The sequence below is a fragment of the Odontomachus brunneus genome, unplaced genomic scaffold, assembly GCF_010583005.1.
Source record: "Odontomachus brunneus isolate Ranch 3 - 2012 unplaced genomic scaffold, Obru_v1 Obru_scaffold_133, whole genome shotgun sequence".
Classification (NCBI taxonomy): domain Eukaryota; kingdom Metazoa; phylum Arthropoda; class Insecta; order Hymenoptera; family Formicidae; genus Odontomachus; species Odontomachus brunneus.
The window spans coordinates 884,400-901,542 of NW_022639583.1; the positions used below are offsets into that span (position 1 = coordinate 884,400).

The window sequence follows — 17,143 nt, forward strand, 5'->3', positions numbered from 1 at the left end:
TTTATTGTACGCTCTGGGACATAGTTCTCTCAAGCGCAAAAAGTATTATAGAAAATGAGTATAAAAACAAAAAAAAAAGAAAAAATAATTAAAAAAGTTCATGATAAACAAATTAATGGTGCATCAGAAAGAGAGAGAGAGATAGAGAGGAAGGAGGGAGAGGGAAAGAGACAGTACTAATTTAAAGTCATGTTTTAAAACACTATGAATAAACAAAACGAATGTATACCATAAATATTCGGTTACACGCAGGGGCAGTCTATCCTTATCTGCTCCAGTGTCTCTTATCGCAGTTTCAGAGTAAAATTTAACGTTTTTAGCAAGGGAATTCGATTTATCAATGGAAACAATACCAAACTATTGGCGCCCTATGAAGTAATCTCTTCTCGTATCGATTTTCAACTATTTCGACGTTTCATAATAAAAATAAACATTGCTAAATCTATAATCTATCGTGTATCAGTGAACATAATTATCACGTTCAAGCAAAACCATATAAAAGTTAGCCTCAAACTCATCAACGGTACGTGCACAGCAAATTTCAGGAGGGATATCTTTCCACGGCGAAGTCGCATAATAAGAGTAAGATCCCATATAGAATTCGGTTCTAACGCAACGCTGGTCTATCCTTATCTGCTTTAGTGTCCCTTATCGCAGTTTCAAAGTAGAATTTAATGTTCTTGGCAAGGGAACCCGGTTTACCAATGGAACCAACGCCAAACAATCAACGTCTTATGAAGTGATCTCTTCTCATATCGATTTTCAACTATTTCGGCATTTCATAATAAAAGGAATAATACGAGAATCTTTCCTCAATTGAACAATAAATCTTACGCATGCGTTGATTCGTCTCACCAGGGAAGAGAAAGAGAAGGAAATAGAGAAAGAGAAAGAGAGAGAGAGAGAGGCAGAGCGAAAAATATCACCGAGTGTCAGAGAGGCGTATGATTCACGCGCGCTGCGATGTTTGTACCGATTCCTGTCTGGAATCATCGAAGCTTTAACGCGCGTTTTACACATAGTCGTAAAATACGAAGATAGTACGTCGTTATGAAGGCGATTATATCGCAAGCGCATTCTGGTAAACAGACTCGCGGTATATGTATTTATTTGGGACGAAGGTGAAACGCGCGCATTTGCCGATGTGCGACAGAGACCACTTTTGGCTCGGTAAATCGCAAATCGTGAAAAACAATCGGGCGTGACTTGCCGAGTGGCGCCGGAATCCAATCTAGGATATTGCAAATCGCGTGCGTCTCGAAAAGGAGGAAATTTTAATTCGTGGAATATCTCTATCTATGACAGAGCCGCGTATCGAGTACTGGATCGAGCGCTATTACGATATAAATATTGAATTTCAATGTATGTCGACAGCCTTTGCTTCTCGGCGTGACCCTCGCGATACTGCCGAATCTTTACGAATGCTTTATTACAGTGCTCAAAATTATTTTCATATTCGAGGCGACTTTTAAGAATTACGCCTTCCCCTTGTCGAGCCACACAATTGCCAATCGCGACTTTCTGCACATTACGAAGCGCATTTATGAGGTGCCTACCAAAAATGCGCTTCCCAAACGTATCTTTGATAGATATCTCATAGTAGAAGAGCATTAGAGGTGTAAAAGCATCAAAAATACAAGCTACGCGAACAAACCTAATGTCAACGGTCCTAAAGAAGAGAGCAGAAACCGTCAATGCGATTCGCCGCGCGACAAGGGGAAGTAGTAGGCGTAGCTCCTGAAAATCGCCTCGAATATGAAAATAATTTCGAGCACCGCTTTATTAGATTGTCTGTAAACGTCACGGATTTCGCGTGACAAAAGTTGTTTCATAATGTAATAATTAGTATTAGTTACATTAATACTAACCTACACTCTAAAAAAAACTCAGAAAAATGGTCTTCGCGATTATCTAGAAATATAAAAAATTTACTAAGATAAATAAATGAGTAGCAAACAATGCGATCGCATACATGTTGTATCTAATCAATATAGATGACAGAGACAGAATTAACACATGAATATATAACATGACAAAATTTATACGTGAACTACTTGTCTAATTTAACGAAGAAGTCTCTGTGACACACGTCCAGATTAAGGCTAATCAAATTTCTCATTAACAATTAACAGGATCTAAATTTTCCTACAGATATTGCTAGAATATTCTGCTGCTATAAATTCCACGTAACTTTTTCTCTCTTTTTTTCTTTCTTTGAGCATTAATCTTCAAATATTTCGATGAAAAATATGTGTTTCATTTATCCTGAAGGTTTTTTGAACGTCATTTGGTGAAAAAAAAACAAAAAGATGAACACGAGTAATAACTGCGATGAAGTAGATTCCTTAGGAAATTGAGTTTTTAATTTTCTAATTTTTCGAGTCGGTTCTCGTACAAAAGACGCAAAAAATTAAAAAAATCCCGTAAAACGCACGGGGTAGAGATTCCGGCAATTACTACGAATAAATGTCCTCGCCGCGCGGGGAATCCGCGCTATCAGCAGCGACGGGGGAAACGCGCGTTGGCGTATCTTCCGCAGCCACAGAACTGTCTCTCAGGCTGAGTAATAACTTCCGCGATGTTAAATTCGATACGAGCTGCATTTCTGCATGCAACTCGTATTTAAAACAATCGCGTGCAATTACGGACCTTTTTACGGCGACAAATCGATATCCAGCAGGAGAAAAAGGAAAAAAGGGCTCGCCCACGAAGAGACGGTCTCATATCATGGACGCGAGTGAAGGGACCGATAAAACTCAATTAAGGATTTATGTGTTAGAATCAAGAGACAGTTATGGTGGTTTTATGGCGAGCCCCTGATAAAGGAAATGTATATACGCATACACACGCAGGTGGGCGGAAGATATTTCATCATTGACGCAAAAGTGAGAAATACTGAACGTAAAAACCCTAAAAAATTAACAATGAATATTTAAATTTCTCAGATAATATAAGTCGTCCGAAAATTTTCCTTCAGGAAAAATCGTTTTAGATTTGTCATAATACCTGATATAAGGAAAATCAAGAAAATAACAAGAAGATATACGATTACTTCAGTTACCATAAGAAAAAAAATACCTAAAGGAAAGAAATACTTATTCACTGAATACTAATAAAAAAACGTGTTTACTTCAATTTAATTTTTGTTATTTGAATAGAATAAACAGATCCGCAAAAAGCAAAGGTTTTAGCACTTTTGGCAAAATGTACACGGAAAAAACAATATGTTTGGCCCACATAACTCTGATTGTGTCAACCAGATTAATGGTAAAATGCGGAACAACTAGTTATGCGGTTGCTGCAACCACAGAGCAATTGCTGAGTTACAGTGACGATATCTGGTTGCTTCAACCGGAATGTATCTATAGAGGGATAAATGTCACTCCAACCAAATTCTGGTTGCCACAACCAGATCAATTACATTGATGCGGTTGATGTGCCAAAGTAACTGAGTTATATCAACCATACACATTATCATCAAGCAAAAGATAAACACGGAGAAAACATTAAGGACATCATTTATATAGTTAACTGAACATTTTGTGTCTAATCACTAAATATGGTTGCCATAACAAAAAGTTAATGTTCATTTTTGCTCATGCATACAAGATAGTTGTAATAGAGAAGTGGTACACTAACCTTCTTTACTGCTTGTATATATATATATTTGAGCTGTAGTCTCAGTACTGTATGGTACCAAACTGTATGCACCTCTCAACTATAATATCTGTGTTCTATAGATCACAACAGCAATATTTCTTTAGTTGAAGCAACTATGTATACGAGGATATACTAGCTGAGCATTATAAGAACTATGGTTATGAGAACTGTACAAACGGACATGTGATAACAACTTTTAATGCCATATTTATTTCATTTGAAATCACATAAATATTCTCTCTAATTAAAAAATATGTGGATATAGCAACCATAGTAGTTCTCTTCGTGTAAAGTAATGCAACTATGCTGCTCGCAACTAAATATTTCTAGTTAAGTGCATCATATCTTTTAATTCTGTGTATATTTTTTATTCAAAAATGTTTCATATTATAGTTTTAGTAAAATACTATAAATACATTGTATATTTTAATATTAGTAATTAGTATTTTATAAGCAATTAGTATTTGAATAATTAATACTCGATTGTAACTACGTTATTAACACTCGCTAAATATACTGAAAAAAGCATTTGGTTGACGAAACCAAAATTTGGTTAAAATGGGATCAACCAAATATTTAGTGATTATGGTCAAAAAATATAATTGTCGTTATTTTGTTTCACTTTCTTTGATTGCAATTACCAACATTTGGTTGATCTCATTTTAACAAAATTTTGTCAACCAAATTTTTTTTCAGTGTATAAATGTTTTCTTTTTCATTTCTTATATTTTATTCTCTCAATATGTGCATCTATTCCCCTTCAGTTTTAGAATATCCACAAATGTCGATCTCACAACAGCGACACACTCGTTCGTGCGAACGTGCTCCAGAAAATGCGGAAAGTCGCCGGGAATTGCGTTTTATTGGACGTAGACAGTTACAGGATATAGGCTGTATACACACGCGGATCCGATTTTGTCGCGAGTCCAGCTATAACTGATGCCGAAACAGTTTGACGGACGAGAGCGTGTAAAGTTCGAAATACAAAAAACGCGCAACGAAGCGCCTGTCAAATGGCATTATCGGACACGGCCGACACGTGCGTCGACGCCATATGCTTCGCATGATCGCGCGGTTACGCGAAAATATCACTCTGCACGACACGCACTGCGTCGCGCATTGTTTTATTATTACTTTTTCCTGTTTTTCTTCTGTTGTTTTTTTTTGTTTTATCATACGTATCCGGGATTGGCGACAACAAACGCGGCACGGTCGAGCGATTGTGCGAGTAATTAACGACAAATAAGGGTGAAGCGCCTCGCGCGCCAGCGGTTTTCCGCTGGAAAAGCTTCGAGACATTCAATTAGGCAACTCGCCAATCGCGACCGGGCCGAAAGCGGCTCCGAGCGTACGAGTGCCAAACGATCGATCAAAATTTTCTTGCAATGAACGTCCCCTAAACTCGTTCGTGATCGGGAGAGCCACGATTCGTTGCAGTATGCAAATTGCGCGGGGGTACACGCGAGGAAGATGTTTATCGATATTTCACCTTTTTCTCTCCGGCGTTTCGCCGAGCACGGACATATTTATCGTTCGACTTTGCGCCTAGCTCGCTCTTCGATCAATATGAAAATTTTATTGTTTTATACTTGCTTTCCTCTCCTTTCTCCTCCGGTATATAGTCGTACAAATTAATCTCTTAGCATGAAAAAAATGAAATTTTGAGTTTTTTATTTCCACATTTTGATTATTTTATAGTATTGTTCATATGTTATAGATATTCCAAAATATAGTAAAAATTACGTCGCTATAGGGATAACATCAATCTATAATGCCGTACATTTTTAAGAAAATTTTGTTTCTATTCTCAAGAATTACACTAAAAAAATTACAGCTGCTTTTTGCATTTGCTAGAAAATTGTCTGTAGTACATAGAATATACAGCAGCAGCATTCTAACAATATGCAAGCAAATTTAGATGAATGTAAGGATTTGTTTTTCTTTCGTCGCTAATCTTCTTCGTCTAACACAGTCAGTATTTATAAGAAACGTGACTAATTTGAATGGGTTTAATTTAAATAAACATTACAAAGAGAGAGACTTTCTTGCTAAATTTCACAAATGATTCAGACAGAAATTCTGTATACCTGTCATCTATATTGATCAAATACAAAATATATGCAACATCGTACAATATTTACTAATCATTTATCCATTTTGACAATTTCTCGTATGTAGATTTCTGCTATGATCCTTTTTTTGAATGATATAACGCGCTAACAGCCAATACCATTTGTTAACCGTCACTGGTTGCTGTGTACACAAGGTATTATTTGTTTATGAACTTATTGAAAATGGCGGAGTTACAATTAATTTCCTAATATAATAAATACTTACTAAACACCAAAAATATATTTATACGAAGGAGATCGTTAAAATCACTTAAAGGAATTCTCATCAAGTTGTATGACGTATTTGTCATTTGTGGTTATATATTCTAACTATTAACATTTGATATCATATTTTGATATGATACAAAATAAGATAGAGAAATAAAAATAATCTTAGAACATATATTTAATTATTTCGTATTGAAAAACAAAACTGTACGGGAGTGAAATTGTGTAATTTACTTATAACTTATAACTTTGAAATAATACTTAATACTTATAACTTTGAAAATTGCATAACTTGACAAGAATATCGCAGACATTTGGAGATATTAAAATTATGTTATATCTAATCAATATTTATTAAAGAATTTACGTTATAAGAATACAGGACGTATGTGTGTGATTTATATAGTTATTCTTAGGATTATTAGGATTTCTAGGATTATTAGGATTCTTTTAGGAACACACTCAGTGAGGTGTTTAATATTACTCTTTCGTAATGATAGAAATATAAGAATTTAAAGATGACAGAAATACTTGCTGAACTCCAAAAATATATTTATACGAAGGAGAACGTCACTTAAAGGAATTCTCATCAAGTTATATGACGTATTTGTCATTTGTGGTTATATATTCTAACTATATATATTAACATTTGATACCATATTTTGATATGGCACAAAATAAGATAGAGAGATAAAAATAATGTTAGAACATACATTTAATTATTTCGTATTGAAAAGCAAAACTGCACGAAAGTGAAATTATGTAGTTTCTATAAAACTTGGAGAACCAGAGATTTATGTTGTAAATTTATGTTGAAAATTATTTTTGTAAAATCCGTTATTCATTGATAATAAATAAATATATTTGTGCAAATAAAAACGTTCGACCGGAAATGTTTTCAAAATTGCATCAACTGCGAATCAATCGCCACTCTAGATGACAACTTTACGATCGCGATGAATTATGTGTCCAATAACAATGAATCGACACTGAATCGCAAACGGATTCAAATTGCAATGATTGCAATTTTATCACCAATTTGACGAGAGTCGATAATATTTCAAGCACGAGGAAACAAAGTCGTTTCCTCGACTAAGCTCTGAGGGACCGTATAACCCTTTGAGCCTTACATTTTATTTATCAATGAAGTTTCTTCAGATTTGGCGCATGAAAGACTTCGAAGTCGCTGTGACTATGGATTTGGATTAAAAAGTTAAAATTCAAAATGGTGGATCTGATATCACCATAATTTTTCAAAATTAGCAATCTTGCTTTTAGCATTATCCGGAAATAACTATCACATTTCCTCGATATATGAAAAAGAGATTGCGTTTTTTACAAGAAATTTGCAGCATATTATCAATATTTCAACAGTTTATTGTAAAAAATAGAGCTTATAGGAGATCTTGAAAAAAAAATTATAAATTCTCTTATTTATCCCTAATAAACTGTTAATAAAGTTTTCAACGTGTCAATTCCTAATAGTCCAAAAGTGATTTTTATCTGAAAAAGTGCCTCCTTACTTTTATAATTTTATAATTTAATAATTTAATAATTAAACATTCAAATTACTTTTTACTTATTTTTAGTTCCTCATGTTTATGCGCGTGTGAGAAAGAGTGTATAGTAATATGATCGATTATTTCTGCCAATGAGTTAGTTAAAATCATTAAAAATAAAGAGAAGATAGTGGGATACCAGCGTCCCACTATAGCTCAAAGGGATATATAAACAAAGTTTCACACCTCTATTAATCTTAAGTGAGCCGTATCGCGACGTTATCCCAATTTGAAGCTCAATTACAGGCCCAACTTAACGCCGGGCGTCGCGAAGTTGGTGTGGCCAAATTGGTCGCAAAAGTGGACGAAAGAAACCCAGGGCGCCATCGAGGCGGCAACGTCACTCCGCAAGCGGTACAAATCGATGCCGCTTGAAGGCAACATTGCCAAATAAAGGGTTAAACGGATCACGACGTCGGTCGTATTTTTCGACGGCGGTACCGGAGTCCGAAAAAGAAAAAGTGCCGTGTTATACTGTTACCGTGGCGGTATATGTGTGTTTGTGTGTGATGCAGCGAGAAAAAAAAATGCACTACTCTACTGCCTCAGATATTGAATGGGGAACGAGTGCCGTCCCTCTCTTACGCTGGGCGCTCGCGCGCCGGAGAAAGGTCATTGCACACTCGTAAACAAACAGGACGCGGCGCGGCGTCTATAGCACGGCCGCGTCACTGAACGTACCACCGATCTAATGCCGCGCGGCTCAAGGTCGCCTCGTCCGTGGCTCCCGAACGTACGATTTTGACGCCCCGCTGCCTTTTAAATTCCCGGAAACACGGCGCGCGCAGTTCGCGATCGATCACTCTCCGTGCGAATTTCGCCAACTCCCGACGCCTCGTTGCGCGAAACGCCGCGCGCTGTGTTCCGTAACGACGGATAACTCTCGTTTAATTTCGCGCACTCGCGTTGAAAATGTCGAAGCGTGTTGGAGAATTTTTTGGCAACTCGTGTACTTCTAGAGAGAGAACGAAAGGTCTTTCTTCTCCGATTGACGTCAAATGTGCCTTGCCGCGAAGAAAGTTTAATTACGAATTCAATTACAACGATATATATCGCGGTTAAGTGTGTGTGTGTGTTCTATTACCTCACTTACACGCCAAGTATGACTTGATTCACATTTGTATTTTAAGAGATTGCATGACAAGAATAAAATTATTAGGTAAAGCTTGGGGAATTGTAAAAAGTTGTAAATTAATAAGAATATGAATTTTTCGTTAGGTATGTCTGTTAACAATATCTTGATATAAAGAAAATGAAATTTCATAGTAAATATTAATATCACTGTGTCCATATTAATTCTGTTTTGCGGAAGAATTGTACTTCAACGATAACTATCTTGCCTACTGATTCTGTAACTTTTAAAAACTGTCGTAATCGTTATCGTTGCTATCGTTATCGCAGGTACAACACATAAATGTTGCACAATGACAACATAAAAACACTGTCGTTAAAAGTTACAAAGTCAACAAGCCGACTTCAAGTGGAGTGATCTGAAAGCAGTATCAATACATTATTTTTATTCATTAAAGTTATAGTTATCAGTTCTCATGGAGGTTTATCGCAAAGTCCAGAACTACTATTTATTTATTTATTTTACAAACTCGAAATTTTATGGAAAAGATTAAATTTGATTTCTTATAACTCCCATTTATAATATTTTTTTTCAAAATTCGCTCTGTAAGAATTGATAACTATAACCCTAATAAATAAAAAAATATGTATTGGTACTGATTTCAGATTACTCTTGTTGAGGCCACGACGGTTACCGTTATAGCATGATTCTTTTGCAGAATAGAATTGAGATGGACATGACAATGTTAATTCACCATAAAATCTGATATTTTTATGTCAAGATATTGTTACTAGATATACATAACAAAAAATTCATACTCCTATTAATTTATGATCTTTTACAACTCCCTAAATTTTATCTAATTTTTACACCCGTCTATATCTTTATTTTATAATAAATAGTCAATATCACAGTTATCATATCGCTTTTCCATTTTATCTCACACTTCACCACACTATTTTCTTTTATATCTTGTACTATCTTCTTTATACTTTGTAATCTCCTTCTTTTCTATCACCTCTTCTTACATTCTCTTAAATCTAACTTTTAGCTTATGTCTATACTTTTCACCTTCTTCAACGCCATGTCTTTTTCTCTCCGAAACTTCCTCGATATTTTACCTTTCACTTGATCTAATTCATCGTCCCGTATCCTACATTCCATCTCCCATCTCCATCCCTTACCTAATATATCGCGGGTAATTGAGAGGTTGAAGTAAATCGCAAATCGGTTCGACATTTCCGATTAAATCAATTCCAAAGTCGCCGTAGTCTGTCCTTTCAGATTAATCTGATCAATGCTATAAACGACAACGTCTCGTACGCGCGTCTGAGATGTCAAGTTCGACGATAAGTAACGAACTAGAAATAAGTACATACGCGGATGAGCGATAGGAACGTCATACGATTTTCTACTCAACGGGCGTTTCCCGGCGTAAATTAGACCCAGAAACAACAATTCAATTCCGCCGTGTATTTGCGAAATCGACCAACAGCTTTGTCGGCGGTGGACTCCTAAAAGCGGCGATTTTGAGGTAGCACTGCACTATTATCCATGTATTTGTAGATTCGATTACACCAATAGATACACAACCGGCCGCCGTTCAGTATTCGATTTCAAACTCGATACTAGTGAAGCGATAGCGAACTAACCGCTGATATAAGTTTGGAATTAACACCGCGTGGTTAATTCGGAATAAAAACGTGCACAAACACAACGAGATCCGCTCTTTAATTCAATTTAAAACGCCAATTTAAGGTTTTGTTAACCGTCACGGCACAAGGCACATCATGAGCCGGCATATTCGAGAGGCGTAACAGTCTGTTTTACGCGCAGAGACACGTTCCTTCAAGCGGCAGCGCTTGACACCGGCCGCAACGAGAAGGTCAAAGGTCACTAACCACTCCGCACTCCCAACGAATTTAGCCAGCGCGGCGTCGCGGCGTCTGATACGCCTAAATGCGCGTGTAGTGAATGAATGAGTGAGTGAGTGAGTGAGTGAGTGAGTGAGTGAGTGAGTGAGTGAGTGAGTGAGTGAGTGAGTGAGTGAATGGCGAGCGTACGATTCTAAACGTTCTCGTTCTTTCCCTCCGGAGGGACGACGAGAGGAGACAAACGGCGATGATCGAACGGCGAGGCCACGTCGTCCATATCCAGATATACTTTCACGATTATCACGATGTGAAACGATCTATGATAGAAGCTTTACATTTTCTTTAAGTGCATTTGTGAAACAAATGTACTGTATATCGAATTAATCACTTAAATTTATGTCACACTATAATGAAAATTCCTTGTTATAAGGGAACCTGGGGCATAATGAGACCACGAAGCATAATGAGATGGTCGATAACTTCTTACAGAGATGCTGCCATGTAACGAAATATTTTGCAACTGTTACTGTTTGATGTCTCTTACAGCGTATTGTTATCAGTTGTCGTATTATTTTTAGCTGAAAGATGCCATAAATTGTTTAATACGTTTGCTACGTCCTCCGCAACTGCGTTGTAATTTGTTTTGCACAAGGTAAACAATGATAAGATTATATTTTTTATTATTGTGTATGTATACTAACGTTATCAGACGATCTTTTATCGTCATTTTAATTAAATGCCTATGCAAATATCGGCTATCTATGATGTTTTGTACTATATAATTCAAACATTTCAGGATATAACAGAATTATGCCATTATGTTCTTAAAATGTTAAATTGCATTATTTTTTATCATGTGTTATGTTTCAGAAAATTTATATTAAAAATTACTATACTAGAAATAATGATTGTTATTAATATTTTAATAATAGTTTTATCGTTTTATAAAAAAGTGTTGTTAATAAATAATTAAACGTGCAATAATGTATTTTTATATATTGTATGTTTTAGTAAGTCATTTTTAAAAACTTTTTAGAGCCAGTAATTAGGAAATAAACAAGTTTTGTAAAGTATCTCATTTTTGCTTCGCACAGGAGGCATAATGAAGTTAATTGGCGCTTTTGATAAAACAATAATTTCATCCTTTTAAACTATTTTTTTAAACTATTTCACTATAATAAAAACTTGTGTTTTTATTATAGTGGATAGTTGCACCAAAGAATATTTTGGTACAAAACCAAGTTGATTTATTTTTAATATATTTGAAACTTGCTTAATAAGCCTTAGAGTTCCTATTATGTCCCGAGTTCTCCTATTTGTGCGGCAAGAAATTTCCGAAAAGTTTCACTCGGCACTGTCACAGCACATTTTACACGGCACTTCGTTTCGGATAAACTTCGATCACTATTTTCGTAATTCTTTCGCATTTCTGTTTAATCCTCCTGTGACAAATACGAGCGCCATGTGGCCCACTCACAAGAAATGCGAGCGTTGCAAATCGAGCGATGAAGTCGCTGTCAAACTTGCGCGCACCTGTCTGTCAGTATTGATAATTGTATCGATGCCCTAAATGTTAATAAAAGAAAAGAAAAGAAGAAAATACGTGGCAACTAAAGATCGCAATCACCAGTGTTTCTCTGTGTCCGCGATATGCAGAATTACATCGATTCACGGCTGACGCGATACCTCCCCTCGCGGTGACATCTGTCAATAGTTAAAGAGAGCCGTCGACGTAGCGGCGCGCTCACAACACAGGGGGATTCACAGCCGACCGGCTCTACCGTTCGATCGTCGTCGATACGCAGACGAGAGCACAAGTGCGTGCCTTACCTGTTGCCAATGATCCTCGAGCGACGGCTGGGCCGAGAAGTATCCGGTGTCGTGTATGTCCTGCAGCTCCCGGAATATATTACCGCTCGGCAGGATATCCATGGCTACGCGCGGCTAAGTCCCTCGCGACGGCCCTCCGCTGTACTTGCACTCTCTTTCCCTCGCTATACTTGTGTCGCGTGTTAACGCGAGGAACGAATGAGCGACCGACCGACCGGCGACGATAAGACGAACTCTCTCTCGGAGCACCGACGAGCACCGGCGTCACTCACTCTCTTGTGCGTTCGGTGGCACGCGCAAAAACAACGCGGCAAAACAAACGATTCACTGAACGCGCGTCGAGCGTGGACGACGCGCGTACAACTCGCGACGATTACTCGCGCGCACGCACGCACGTAAGCGAAGCAGGTAGCGGCGAGCGCACGTGCGTATCATCGGAGAGAAAGAGAGAGAGAGAGAGGCTCCACTCCGTGATCGCGAGGGAACGCGGCGGCTACGACGGCGAGAACGCGCGGACAGAACGGCTGCCGCGATCGCGATTAGAGGGACGGTTGGAGCGACGCGACACGACGTGACGCGAGGCGATACAGCCGCGCACACTTCCCGAAGCAGTCCGTATCCCGGTTTGTTCCGGTTTCCGCGAACGCGCGCGCACTACGCGCCGAAAAGCTCTATCTCGCTCGCTCGCTCTTTTTCTCTCTCCTCTCTTTCTCGCTCCCACGTCGTTGCGAAGAGCGAGCTATTGCTTCCGTTGCTACTGTTGATATCGCGGCTACTGCTGCTACTGCTACTGCTGCTGCTACTGTTGCTGCTGCTACTGTCACCGATGAAACACACGGCTGGAGCAAACTCACTGCGACAACGACGTCACTCGTGCGGCTCGACGTTCTGTCTGCTGGCGTCGCGTGCACGGCTTGCTCGCGACAGTATCCATCACACGCGGAACGAGGGGGAGACACAACGTCAAAATGCCGGCTCGAGTCGCGTAGCGTCGTCTGCGCGGTTCATTCGTATCGCTGCGCCTCTTCTCGTAGTCGTCCTTCCCGTCGTGTTACCACCAACGCGCTCTTCCTTCCTCTCTCTCTCTCTCTCTCTCTCTATGAGAGACTTCCGACTATACTTCTCCCTTCAATTCGATCCTGTATCTATATCCCTTCCGGTGCGCGTATCCGTCGTAACCGATTCGTCTCGCTTCACTTGAACCGCTGTCGAAAACTCGCGTATTCGTCGCCCACGACACACACAACGTCCCTCTCTCTCTCTAGTTTCCTCCGCTTTCCTCTATTTCCCCATATATCTCACGCTTCCTCCGTCACTGCTCGCGAACCGGCTTTTTCACGGCGCGCGCGCGCGTCTCACCCGACGCCGGTTTGCTACGCCGTGTCACTGCGACGGTCGCGCGACTGACACACGATCGGCCAAACCGATTGCACGTCACCAGGTATCAGACCTGTCGAGATACAACACCGAACGAGATATTTGACACTCCGTTAAAGGGACCGGCGATATCCCCGACCACTGAAAGCGTACGGACTCTTCCGCGCGAGTGCCGAAGAGTGACTGACGTTGCCTCGCCGTAACTGCGCGCGAGCTGGCCCGAACTCGGCCGAGAGGAGCCGAGCGCGCCACCACAGTACCGCTACCGACGGCCGCGCGACGTCGTGGCAGCACCGCTCGGTGGCGTCGCGACGCCCCTCTCGCGTCACGGGAAATCAGAGCTCTCGCCGACATGACGAGCGAGAGTCACCGACGAAAAAAAAGCCTTTGTTTAACGCAGTTCGTTCCTGCGATCCACTTTCGTCGTCGGTGTAAACAGTACCACGGCGTGACCTAAACAATCGATGCAGGACGGCCGGGAGCGAGCATCTCGGAGAGAATCCGGGCTGTGATGGCTCTCGCGCACAGAATGTATCGCTAAAAGCCGTATCCGCGCACATACGAAAATCTTGGTTGAATTAATCAGAATTCAGGATCACCGTTGGTGCGAATATGAGCTTACCGTATTTTTGATTAAGGTAACCAGTCTTGATTAGAAGCACTTGGTTAAAGTGACCAAACTTGTTTTGATTACTTTAAACCAAACAAAATTTTGTTCGTATTTCTTACTAAAAATTTTTTACTTTTTCAACTAAAAGTTTCTTAAAGATGCATATGATTATTTTAATTAAAATTTAATTAATTTGATATTATATTGTATTTATAGAACTTCTTATCTTAATGAGATTCGAATCCCAGAATAAATTTGATTTTAAATCATCTGTCTGCGCGTCACTTCACTAATTGATTGATCTATTATATATCTATTATATATTATCTACCAATCGACATTGTAATCAGCATTGAATACCAGAATATATGATTGCAATATATATAACCAGAAATTCTGTTTAGTTCAACCAACAATCGTTGACCAAACATGTCACATTCATCCAACCGTACTTTCTAGTCATAATAAGCAGACACTTAAATGTTACAACTGAATCAGCAGTAACCAAACTTTGACCGTTATTAGACCTAAATGTTCTAACAGAATATTTCATTATAATAACCAGAAATTTCTGTTTAGTTAAAACTTGTTTAATTAAACATATCATGTTAATCTAACTGATGTTATTTTTACTGTGCAAAGATGTAAAATTACCATCGAATTCAAAGTGATGATTGCTTATAGTAGAATTACGCTAAGATTTAATGTGATTAATGTGATTAACCACATTTAAGATGTAATGTGATTTTGGTTAAATTCGTTGTTCTTGACAATTTCATAGATAAATAAGCTGTATTCATACTTTTTGCACTAAAGATATAAAGCAGCATTCTTCTTGTATTCTCATCAAATATGCATTTGATAATCTCTGAAATGCCTTTCAGACGAAAGAAAGCAAACTATTTACAATGCTTCGAAGATACTGAAGTTTTAATTTTTTAAAATACTACTAAAAATTTTCAATTATGGTCTAGTCTGGTCTATACCATAGTCTAGTCGCTGAAACAATAATAAGTGAAAATAGTGTAAATCTATAAGATATGATGATATAAAAAATACAGTTTAAGACTGTACTTCTAAATGTAGTTTAAGACTGTACGATACTATACCTGTCATACTTTTTGTTTTAAAAATTCTAAAAAATAAAAAATTTTCTTTTAAGTTTTTCTAATTATACGATATATCTCTAATTTTATAATTACTATGTAGTACATCAATCTACAGTATTACAAAAATATTTTCAAGAAAATATCAGTTAAATAAAGTGTCTTTCTCATCTTAAAGACTAAATACTCCTTTTGAGCTTTATATCAAGATTTATTTATTTCTGTAATTTTTTTCTAAATTACCACTTTACCAGCTTTATAAAATTACCCGGTAATTTACTGTAACATACCAACGTAAGTTACTATCAAATTGAGTTATTTTTATTTCTAATCGATTAATTCTTAACAGGTTTTTAATTTTATTTCACTTCAATCATTTTAACTACTGGAATCATTTTTCTTACACTTAAAAACTACCTACAAATGCGCTTTGTCGCGCTGTATAATCGCATATATAATCCCTTGCACTCAGAAACTGCACCAAAATGTGATTGTCTCTACGATGTATAATCTAATTTAACCACCGTTCTGTTAACCATGAGATATAAAAACGTACAGTTTCTGAATCAAATAAATAGAGCCAGGAACAAATAATTAGTTTTTTTACATTAAATAAATAAAACGATTTCTGCAAAATAAATCTTCAAAAGCCCTTTCCCCCCGCCCCTTTCTGCACAAAAACGTTTCTGTTATTTCCATTTTAAAAAGTGTATTATGTTTCCGCCCATGGAGATATATTATACGCGAATTTCACATTATATTCCGTATGTATCATGAAATAATTTTAATCAAGCTTTCATATGCAAGGAACTGCAATTTCGCAACAATAATATATTTACGTTGGCAGTATAATTCTGGAAACGACGTTATTACGGCGCGTGACTTTTGGCTCGCGACATCAATTAAGACCATATTATGAGTTAATCAAATCAAATAACGTTGCATAAAATAAATTCTTTGCGTGTGTTTTGCCTTTATGAGACTGTTCCGTCGCGGCAATGTAAAAAATCTTCCGTAATTACCACTTCGATCGCACGATCCCGCAATAACTTGCACTGGGGTCGGGCGTTATTTCAATTATGGCATTACAATCGCCATCATTGCGAGTCGATAGTACGTTCCGTTCGAATCACTCGCATAGGCAATATGCGCCTCGCGGATTCCCATTCAAGCGACAATGGGATAAAGGTCGCCTGTAACTTATGCGTCTGTCTGACTTTCACACGGCGTAGTCACGATCGGCCACCATTCAGGAATCTGATTTTAGCCTCGCGCTCGCGCCTTACAGCTGATGCATTGTACATCGCGGACAAATCTGTCCCAAGTTTTTTGCGGAGCTTAGAACTAGGGAGTAATTTAACTCTCTGAGCTATACATTTAATTTTTCAGGAAAGTTTTACCAAATTTGGTATATGAGAGATTTCAGGATCATTGCTTGCGAATTTGAAGTCGAAAAGTTAAAATTGAAAATAGGTTCGATATGGCGATCATAAATTTTCAAAACTCGCTTTTAGCATTATTTGAAAATAACAATAGGGCTAATCATTAGGAATCGACACGTTGAAACATTGACAGTTTATTAGAAAAAATTAATAGTGTTTTACACATTCTTTCCAAAAAATTCTGTAAGCTTTATTTTTGCAATAAACTATTCAAATATTAATAATATATTTACTGCAAGCTTCTTGTCAAAAATATCTCTTTTTTATATCGAAA

General features: G+C 37.9%; 1 protein-coding gene across 1 annotated transcript in view; it reads right to left on the minus strand.

Annotated features, from left to right (window-relative positions):
• The window catches only part of LOC116850057 (Krueppel-like factor luna), a 570,824-nt gene extending 556,930 nt beyond the window's left edge, over positions 1–13,894 (minus strand). The window contains exon 1 of the mRNA XM_032827867.1: positions 12,335–13,894. Within this exon, the coding sequence (XP_032683758.1) occupies positions 12,335–12,436 (102 nt within the window). The 5' untranslated portion in view covers positions 12,437–13,894. The remainder of the gene's footprint in view (positions 1–12,334) is intronic.
• Between the last annotated feature and the right edge of the window lie 3,249 nt (positions 13,895–17,143).